The 10,889-nt window shown below is 48.0% G+C and overlaps 1 protein-coding gene across 3 annotated transcripts in view; it reads left to right on the forward strand.

Moving 5' to 3' along the window:
• FAM107B (family with sequence similarity 107 member B) overlaps positions 1–3,280 on the forward strand; it is a 62,744-nt gene extending 59,464 nt beyond the window's left edge. For all 3 annotated transcript variants that reach the window (XM_082309440.1, XM_082309441.1, XM_082309442.1), the window contains one exon: positions 187–3,280. In XM_082309440.1, the coding sequence (XP_082165566.1) occupies positions 187–303 (117 nt within the window). In that variant the 3' untranslated portion in view covers positions 304–3,280. The remainder of the gene's footprint in view (positions 1–186) is intronic.
• The last annotated feature ends 7,609 nt before the right edge of the window (positions 3,281–10,889 follow it).

Consider the following 10,889-nt stretch of genomic DNA (forward strand, 5'->3'; position numbering starts at 1 on the left):
TTTATTGTTTATGAGAACAGATACTCCCAAAGAAATGCAACTTTATCTTTTCCGTGAGAGAAAGAAAGGAAACAGTTTAAAGAGTTTTGCATGGCCAGTTATTGAAACCAGTTATTTTTTGTCTTATATTTCGATGATCTGTTCCATATACTTTTTTTTTTTACATGTGATTCATTCCCTTTTAAGCTGGAACTGGAGCAACAGAAGATACAGGAAGAACAGGAAAATGCACCTGAATTTGTCAAAGTCAAGGGCAACTTGAGGAGGACGGTCCAGGAAGCAACAGAAGCACCAGACTCCTAGAGCCAGCGCCTGCTAAGACTTCCAGCTTTCCTGCAGAGAGAGGCTTTTGCAAGTTGTCTCAGATTTGCCCCTCAAGAGGGAAAATAACAGCATCCAGCTGATACTTACTGAAGATGAGATTTTTCATTCCTGGGGCATGTGGATTAAAAAGACAGTACCATAAACAGATCGACTTGCCAAATGCAGTCCTGAGATCGATGGATAAGGAGTTTGTTTGTCAGTTCAGTGTCATGGACCTGTCTGACGTGCTTACTCAGAGATTTTAACCAGGGATATTAGAGAAACTCCTTCAGTGTTGCACTGCTTTATCTCTTACGATCCTAGTTTAGCGGAGATACACAGATTATATTTTGCTTTAAAACAGAACAAAAATCATCCTATGATATCTTATGAAGCTTTGCTGTGCAGGTAGATTTCCTCCATCTAGACCTACAGCCTGTGTATGTCCCACAATAATTTGTGTTTAGTTGGAATTTTTATCAAATCTGGGAGGATACAAAGTATGTTGATCACTGCTGCCCATCCCCACTAGGATAGGCAGGTGTGGGCAAGACGAGAATGCTTAAAATTCACCAGCAGTGAAACGTTAAGCAGCCTTAAAGCCCATTTCTCCCTGTTTGGCATGTAGAATTTGGGCTATAAAAGAGCAGAAATCTGATGATCCTCTCACCAGGGAGAATCCAGAAGCTGATTTATCTCTGTCGCTAAACTTACGCCGTTGTGTACGGGCCTGTGCAGTGCTACCTGTGAATTTACCTCTCAATGCAAAATGACCTGTCTTCTACTTTTTGTGTTTTGAAATCCTACTTACTTTGTTGTTGTGGCCTTTCTCCTCCAAGGACATGGTGATCTGAGTACAGTGTTAACACATTACTTGGTAGTGTTTAAACTCATTTGCTGGAACTGAAATCAGGAATCTGATCTGCCGTTCCTGCAACAGAGCAGTGTTTAAGCCAGACCAAACTGATCATTGGAATCTACTGAAATGGAATTTTTTTCCCTAAAGTGAGGCATAAAATTAAATTCATTTTATCCCATCCTTCCTTTAGCCTCAAGAAAGAAGGGAAGTGTGTTACCACTGAGTCTTATGGTCCAATTCTGTCACCTTCTGCCTTTCCACAAGTTGCCCCTGTGACTGCCATTAAATAAAATATTGCTCAGCTTGCACAGGGATGGCATCCTTCATGCTTATGACTACTAGTTATCCAGGAAAGCCTGGGATGAGGAGGGGGGAACACATTACTCATGTAGGACTGTAGAATTGGATTCTTACCTGGTGTGAATGGGTGCAGATATCTTATCTTCAGAATCTGGGGAGAAACCCTCATCTTCCTTGGTCGGCACAGTCCTGGCTCTCACTGAAGCTGTGTTCATCCGTATCAGCTGAGGATCTAATCCTAGTCTTTGCCTTAGGATGCTAAACAAAATAATTTCTACTTTGTAATTACATTGGACATAACTGTTTGAGAACACTTTTTATTAATATTGACAGTGGCGTGTTTGTATTGTAAAGGTGGTGGGGGAGGGTTTGTTGGTTTGTTTTTTTAGTTCCTTTTGCCTTTCCTGTAAGTATTGGACATTTAAAATACAATTTCAGCATAGCACTTGGGACAAAATGCTCACAATTAGAAATGTTTCCTAGATACAGACTTCAATTTGTCAAGGTCCAGGCATTTTTTTATGAGGGCATAATCAGATTGAGAGTAAATTGAATTGTGATAAGTGTATTGCCATTGATTTAGACTTACAGCGTGACTCACGTCTCGAAGATTAACTGTGAAGGTGGTCTACCAGACCATTCAGATTATGGACATACAAAAGACAAAGGCCAAACGTAAGACTCTTCCATGTATTTTCTCAACAAAGGAACACCCTGAGTGCTGCAGGTTCTTCCCTCTCTCCTTCCCTTCTTCTGGAAGGAGAGGATCTTCCTTTCTGGCAGCACGTTATTCAAACACTTGCACTGATTGAGTTTGTTTCATGTTATTGAGACAGCACTATATACAAGCCTTCCACGCCATGCTCATGTTTTATCTTAGCCGCTCCCAGCCTACCAAACTTCATGCCTCTTGGTTTCCACTCCACAATTAACCTTCTGCTCGGTATGGAAATGTCTAGAAGCTGGTGAGGAACCCCTCCTCTGGCTTGAGCAGACCATTTCTTCTCAGCCATTTCCCCTCGGTGAGCATGGCAATCCTACCACGCTTGCACAGTGAAATGAAGTTGGTGTAATCCAAATGGCACCAGAGTCGGTGGGGGATGAGGACCTCTCTTGGGCTTCAGTGAGTGTGTTGGATTGGGCCCTTCAAGGCTGAAGGCATTCTGCTTTCTCTCCACGTTAGCTTGTGAAAGAGTTTCTCTTTCTGAAACACAGGAGGCCAGAAAACTCCCTTGTACATACAGCGTGAAGTAGTTTTTTTGTTTTCGGTTGGAATTAATTCTCTGTGTGAACAGAACATCAATGCGTGTGTTAGAACATCTTTGAATTCTGCTGACCCTTTAGTCTAGGAATCCCAGCCACCTTCATGTCGATTTGACAGGCAAAAGCTTGTCTTTAAAGTCAGGATTGGGCTAGAACGGGCAACCCTTAAGTGGGTGGTCAGCTAGTCACACCACAAGTGTCCTGTGCGGCGACTCAAGTGGGAAACTGCTTGCCAGTGAGCGTAAGCAATTCCTGATCTGCCCTTTAGCTATATGGGTTTTGAAGCAATCGGGCAAATACTTAAGTGATTTGAAAATGGCTCACTTACCACTTTGTACTTTTTTAAAAAAAAAACTCTTGCTTTTGATAGTATAGTAGTAAATTTTTTAGCATTTTTGTGGCTTTAACCCTCTGTTAATATCTGCACTTGTTTGAGTGTACATATATAAATATATATAAATATAAAAAGGGAGCCTTAATGGATTTGTTTTCATAATTTAATATTTTTTGTATTTGCTCTTGTATAATTGTTTTTAAATAAAGGTATTACGAGAATGAGGGTGGAATACTTAGAACCAAAGTTATGCTTAATAAAATCTTCTACATGCTTGGCATATGCAGTTGTGTCTGTCATGTCCTGTTGAAAACAAAACCTCAGGGACTACGCTGAGATATCCAGGTTATTTAAAATTCTGCAATGCAGGGGGAAGTATGAAGATCGTGCTGACTTTTGGTTCCTTTAAACTGCACCCGTGTTTGTACATGCAAAACTATTGGCAAATCAGTTGGCAGAAAAAGCTTGTTGTGTCTCTTAGTCTTACTATCTTTTGAATGTTTTTGACGCAGAAAGTTTTTCAAAGAGAGAATTGTGTAGCTGTACAGCTGGGGAAGGTGAGGCAGAGCATGAGGGAATCTGATGGGAATCACATAATGGTGGAAATCATTCCCTATCCTGCTAACTTCATCAAAGGGCACCAGGCAAAATTCAGCCTTGGAATAGTTGGCATTGCGACAGCTCCATCCTAAAAGGGAGTGAGGAAAGAGTAATGAGCCTGCTCGTGGGTTCAGTCCTGCAGAGGTCCTTTTAATTCAGCCACCGCTCGTGCCTGTGGTTCTAGTAGGAAAAAACTCGGACATGTGAAAGAGAGTGCGTGGACAAATGATTTGCTGGGCTAGGGTCAGATTGCTCAGTGCCATTGCTAAGAGCAAAATCCTGTGTCAACAGCAGACAGAGAAAATGAGCAGGGGGAGGAACAGGGCTGGAAGAGGTGTGGGTCATCGATTCTCCACGAAGATCCTCAGCTCTTACTGGTGAGCCCTGGTCAGCCGGGGACAGGTGGTGATGGAGGGGGAGCTGGAGAGGAGCACGGGGTGGAACGAAGTGGGGGAGGAGGAGAAGAGCGGTGAATTCAGAACAGATGTCAGGAAATGCTTTTTCCTTCAGAAACTGCTCAGCATGTGGAATAGGTCCTGGCAGTCCTGCTGATGCAACGGCGCTGGACCCGCTCCAGGAGCTGTCAAACGTGGGGGAGGTGAGAAAGAACAGAGAGTTAATAGGGGTGGGTTTCCGTGGCCCGTTGGAGATACTGCCCTGTGCTCTCCTACCTCAAGCATATCCAAATGTGTTTTGAATTATCCTTTGATATTTCGCTTCAGCTCCAGAAAGAAAACAGCGAGGGCATGTGATCTGCTTTTGTAGCGTGTCCAGCGGAAAAGATGATCTTCCTTTTGTGTGCTTTTTTGGATTGCATTGAGCTAATACGTTTTGTTATGTGGCTTTGCCAGCACTGGTCTGCTGGGGGCTTTGCTCGTGCTCCTGTGGCCGTATGCAGATGGGTTGTGGCATGCCATAGCTGTGTGGAAAGAAGTACTTTGAGGTCCCTTGGCTGCTGTTACAGGGTCCATGGATGGCATTCGTAACCTAAAATGGCCGATGGCACTCATGGTGACCAGTTGCACTTAAGAAAATAACTGGGAGGGATGGCTGGAGACAGAACAGCTTCAGCAGCACGGTGTCCGTAGGATCAGAACTGACATCTTTAGGGTGAAGAATGGGAGGGCAAGTTGGGTTCTCGAGACATCGCAATAGGAAGAGCCCAGACACTCGATGAGATCTGGCGGAGTGGAAATACAAGGTATCTTTCCCCCCACCCTGCCCCTTTAAACTGTGCTCTACTTGAAATCTTTCATCTGTCAGAGTAAAGGTTTGTGGTGCCCTTGTCAACGTTAAGGTTGACTCTCCTCGATGGAGGCGGCAGAAACCACGGCCAGAGGAAATATTTAGTGGTGGTAATAGCGTGCAGGCATCCTGACTGCCACTCCAGTGCTTGTCTTCCACAGCCCATCTTTTGGCATTGCTTTAGACCTGGTTAAAGGCCGCGTTGGCTCCGTCGCACTGCCTGCGTTGCCTTTCCGCGGTTAGACAGGGACTACTGTTCTGCTTTGGGTACCCAGGGGTCCATTTTGCTGAACCTCAGATAGGCGCATTTGAGCTAATCATCTGCTTTTCATTTATATCAGTGCAGAGAAATCAGCCCTGTGGAGCACAGTCCCTTCCTTTCTTTGACTGTAAGGGGGCCTGCAACGCCTGACTGGCAGGGAACGTCGTCTGCGTTGCAAGGACTCTGAAGCTGGGCGATTCAAATGCCGCCTCTAAGCCACCCGTCCTTTTCATGGCGTTTTGCTCCTCAGGAAAGATGAGGCACCGGGATACCTTTAGTAAATTTGGCCCTTAATCTCTGTGTGGTTCATAAGCGGATAAAGAGCCCATCTCTCGGCTGTGCTGGCCAGCTCTGGTGCTTGGTGCCACAGAGTCTTCAGCTGAGCCCCCGAGGTGCCGGGGGGACGTGTGGGCTCTGCAGGGGGCTGGGGGGAAGGGACCTGGCCAGCTCCAAGAGCCAGAATCACCCACTACCGCTGTAGTACTTAATTATCTGAGTAATCATTTTCAGAATTAACTTCTATTATGTACCCAAGTCTGATCTCTCCGGTGGATGGTATGAGCAATTTAACACAGATTGAGGCTGGCACCGGGAAACTTCAGCCTGATTAGGTGGGAAGAAGAAACGTACTTCTTTCCCCCTCTTCAGCTGTTCAGAAACAAATCTTTCATAATGCAACTGAAATACCAAGTCTGCTTCATTGTGCTTGAAAATTAAAGAGCACCCACCAAGCCTAAGCCCCTTAGCAGGGTTCATTTGAAGCGCGCGTTGCTCGGTATAGAAAGGCAAAGGGAGCTGCCCGCGGAGCGCTGAATCCCACCCGCTCTGGCGTCGAAGCGTGGCAGCCCAGCCCATCCGAAACCGTCTCCCTGCAAAAGGGGTGATGTCCAACAGGATATCTGTCTTTGAACTCTCCTTTGGGAAAGGAAGCCTAAAAGATTCTCCGATGAAAAGCTGATCAGGAATTTGCTTTCATCACTAGCAGCAGGAAAAGAGACCCTTTAAATTTATGCTGTCAAACCTGGAAGGCCCTTCATCACTGCAGTCATGGACCAGAAGGAGTGATAGTCCCTGCTGTACAATTTCAGCACTTGGCTTCAGCCCGCTTTATTTCTGTGCTAATCGTTCAGGTGAATTCTCCGTACAATTTCAGGGAACCACCTTCAGGAGCTGAGCTTAGCAAAAAAGTGGCTTTTGGAAATTTGCGAAGCACAGCAAGCCCTGTACTTCACAACTGGTTTGTTAGGGAAATTTTCCTCTCGTTTCTCATACAAATTGAATTAACTCATTAAATACCATGAAGAGTAAATGCTCTTCAAAACACAGATCTTGCATTTTTTTGGACATTTTCTTATTGCAAGGGAGTTGCTTCTGTTTTGCAGCAAGAACTCTGTTCCCTGCGTGTTAGGAAACGGTGCCGATACCAGACCAGAGGTGAACTGCAAACTCCCTACAGCTTTGCAAGGCCCCGCTGCGGGCAGACCCGCTCAATCCTGATGCTGAAGAGCAGGGGTCGCTGTCAGGGGAGGAAAAAGGAGGTGCTAAAAAGGAGGAAGAAACAGTGGGAAGGTGAGTCCATGACTGAGGAAGATTTCCACCTCGTACCCAGGGTTAAACAGCAAGTCTGAGGGTGATGCACAGCCTGCGCACGGCAGAGCGTTCACATCTAATGTACCGTGTGTCTTTTTTTCCCCCCCCTGAAGCCTCATTGTGCTTTTGATCCCTCTCCTATTGTCTCCTTTCACCCCAAGCTCTTGCTGCCCATTCAGGCCTCCCTGCCCTCGGATTGTTTCCCAGGGCCGGTTTGTAATCAAAGGCATTTAATTAGGGAGGAATCCTTGGGATGGATCCTGAAATGGGTGTTTGAGGCTGACGACTGTGCGGAGTGAAGGGAAACCCAGCCCGAACCCTCGACGTGTGGGGAGTGGAAATGAGAAATACTCTGTACGCAGGGGGAAAGAGCGGATAGGAATAAAAATTCAGAGCGGACGTCTGATTGATAGAGCATAAATGAGCAACCGATATAGTGGTATCGAAGTTTTGATCTCAGAGCCCCACTTAAAAAGAAGGGCCATGATGATAAAAGCCCGACGGGGTGAGGAGGAGGATGGAAGAGGTCCGTTCCGTGATTAGCAAGAAGCCTAAAATAAATGAGCGAGAAGCCCAAAACCCGGGGCCGGTCCCGCAGCGCCGCGCGGAACCCGCACACGCTGCTGCCATCTCCTGGGCGCAGCGGCGCGGAGCGGGGCCGCCCGCCGCGCTGCAGGGCTTTGCCCCGCGGCACGGCCCTGCCAAAGCTTCTCCTCCTTCCCGCTCCAAAGCTTTCCTGGGAAAACACAGCCGTGCTGAGCTCTGGAGGTCTGCTGTGGTGTACGCTGGTGCTTTCTTGGGGAAAATGCAAGATTACGTAGTGATTTTTGTTATGGAAATGTCGTTAACGGTTGTATTTCACTGAGGCATCGTGCTAAAAAGCCTTGAGTGTGTTTCAAGATCTCAGTAATTCAGGAGCTGGATTCACACAGGGGTTTTTGGTGTCTCAGTTTCTGTGAAAACGCTCAGTCTGGTTTGCCGTGGAGAGGTCTCTGATGGCTGCCGCGGAGTCTCCAGGGCTGTTTTGCACTGGCCGATCACTGCAGAGATCCAAGGCGCGATCAGGATGTTTTGGAGGTGCGATAAGCCCAAACGTGCCAGGGTTGTGGCTGGGACAGCCTTCTCCAGCTTCTGGTCCTTTACCCTAAGCGACAGTCGCAGCTGTTGTACTCTGGGGTCGTTGCGGCGGATTTACGTACCGCCGCACTTCCAGCAGCGAGCACAACGTCTCTGTGCTCCCTCCCCTCTGCCCCCTTCCCACTGGCGACCCCACCAGCAGCGGTGTGTGTCCTGCTGCCGCTGCCGAGAGCATTGCTGCGCTCTTCGTGGCCTGGCAGACCTTCCCCTTCCCGGCAGGACAGGGCCCTGGCCAGACCCTCGCTCTGCCCCGGGGAAGGGGCGCGATGGGACACCGGCTGAATGCAGGTGTGGAGGATCCTCCGCTCCTACGTATCCTGCCCATCCCTCTGCAGTTTCCATCCTGGTCTCTGGACTTTCAACTTCTCCCTCTCTTCACTGGTTCAAAATCCCCCCTTTGCTTTCTCAAAAATATTTCCCTGTTCCCCATCCTCCCGCTCCATCCTCTCGGCTGCCAGCAGAATCCTCCTGTTGCTATAACAACGAGCGGCAGCCCGGCCAAATCGGCCAGACCCTGCCACATTTCCCTGCCTGCATCCAAATCACCTCCTTATGTGCGAACACACTCGCTTCCTCCTCAAGTCTTCGCCATCTGCCTACAAGGGGGATGCTCCGTTCGGGGGCTGCCGGCCCTCTGCTCCCCCATGTGCCTGCTACCCGCTCTGTGCACGCTCTGCAGCCCTCCAGGCAGGCCCACATGCATGATGTGGACCACATTGACTGTCCCGCACACCCTCCGAGCCAAAAAAACACTGTTTCAGCCCATAAAACCCATGCAGATTAAATTATGAATACATGAAAATGGGAGGATTGCTTGAAATAAATACGGTGAAAAAGATATGTCCAGGGCTGTATCCTGGCCTGCTCTGAAAGCTGGAAAGCATGTCTAGCACAAAAGTGTAGGGAAAAAAAAATAAAATTATAAAGCAAAGTCACTGGGTGTCCCTGCCCTGTGGTCTGAGCCTCAAGTCCAGCCCATGGAGTGTTTGCTGGTGCTGGGTAAAGCCTCTCTGTTACTGCAGGCTGGGTATAGGGTGCTGCGGGCTGAGCTTGCTGCTCCCGCAGAGAGTGCAAAAACCAGCCCTGCCACCCTTGAGCTGCTGGGGGCCCTGCTAAACCCAGCGGCAAGCAGGTATTTGTGGTGGCTTTCCCACCCTGTGAGCTCTAATTAAAAGTCCTTTCTCCAAGCCTTTCTGGGGGCTGATAGCAGCAGACTGGAAGCTGTAGGTGGGAAACAGCGAGTTCCCCTCCGGCAGGGAAAGCGTGGGACCAAGCTCCGCTTCCCTGCTGAGCTCCGGCTCTGCTGCCCTTTCCTTGGGCCGGCTGCTGCCCCGGGGGTTCATCACGAGGCCTGCTGACCACTGTGCTGAAGAAGACCTAGGACAGCCTCCTGGGCTAATGGCAGACCGGCGGGACGTCAGGAACCACACCATGTCCTCTGCCAACCTCATCACCTCAGGATATCAAAGTGTTCCAGCTGTCGTTTTACCTGTAGCATTTTCCATGCCAGGCCTCCAGGTCAGGGGAAATTTGGGGGTTGCACAAAACAAACATTAAATCACTTATTTTCCTCTGGTGGGCTAGCGAGCCTCAGCAGCTGCTCTCCTCCAGCACTGTCTGTGTTTGTAGGATGAGCAAGGTGCCTAGACACGTCCAAAGAGACCTGCTGAGAGTTTGTTCCCCAAAAGTACTCATGTACATTTTTAAATTCTCCAGCCCCTTGACGTTTGTGTCTCATCTTCACTAAGTGGAGTGAAATCACTTGAAAACCAGCAAATTAAAAAGGAGGCTAGAATACTTACAGCAGTTTCTGCTCCTTGTAGCAAGGAGTTGTTTTTGCAGTCCTGCCTGCAGCTGGAACTGCATTTCAGCTACTGACATTTTTGGTGTTTTTGTGGCCTCAACCACAATATGAATTTACTTCTTTATATACGTAGTTTGGGATTAAAGAACTGTTCCTTCAGTTCATCTTGGATTGCTGATTTCGAGAACTCCCTTAGTCCAAAGGTACTGATCTTTTTTAAAACAACTTTTAGGTGCAAAATGCTTTTGGCTTAGCGTACAGACGGGCTTTTCACACAGCCTGGTTTTGATAATTGGGAAAAGGTTCGAGGCAAATTTGAGATGCTACTGCCACTCTTCCGTCAGGAGGAAACATATGTTCTTCCTGCGACCACAGGGCACGGTGCCCCTTGTGCTGGGTTTTCAATCCTCCAAGGCTGAAGTGAGGATATCTTTAATGAAGCTGGTAAGTGCTATGGGTTCTCTTGCCAGACAGAGGTTTGCTCCCATAAATGGAGAACCTCAGCTGCTCTTTTTTGCTGCAGGCTCAGAGGTGTGCTCTGTGTCTCTAAGCAGGCTCAGCTGAAATCCTTGGCAGGTCCAGGCTGTGCCATCCTGACAGCAGCAAGCTGGCCCAGATGTTCTTGTCCTTACTTTGGCTGATCATCCAACCTGCTGCTTCCCAGTCGAATCTCCAGCTCCAGTTGTGCTGGCCTGCCTTCCCCAGCATCGGAATGCCCCAAGACAGGGGCAAGAGCAGCCGGCCAAGGAGTGACTGGTCTGCTACGCAGAAGATATCTCTTGACCCAAGTTGACTGACTTACCCAGTGAAATGGAAGAAAATCCAGCAGCAGATCACCTTGACACCAGCAATCCTGCATCACCTATTTTCTCTGGAGAAAGCATCGCTCTTTCTTTGAGCCCATCCAAATAGGCATGTACAATGGATCCTGCCTTTCCATCTGCCATTTCAAGGGCTTTTGGAGGAAGATGTCAAAATTTCATAAGAGCATCCTTGTTTTCCAATAGCCTGAGTCTCTTTGTTCCTCACTAGTCTAAGGAGTGCCCATCTGATCTTACAACAAAGCATTTGAGAATCATCTGTCCATGTAAATGAAGCATTTGGACCCATTTGGTCCCATGCACTGTTTCCCATACAATCCCCCATAGACCCACGCTACTGTTCTTGATTAGGGCAGTCTTGGGCTTCCTCT

This window comes from Platalea leucorodia, assembly GCF_965183815.1.
Source record: "Platalea leucorodia genome assembly, chromosome: 4".
In the NCBI taxonomy this organism is placed as follows: Eukaryota; Metazoa; Chordata; class Aves; order Pelecaniformes; family Threskiornithidae; genus Platalea; species Platalea leucorodia.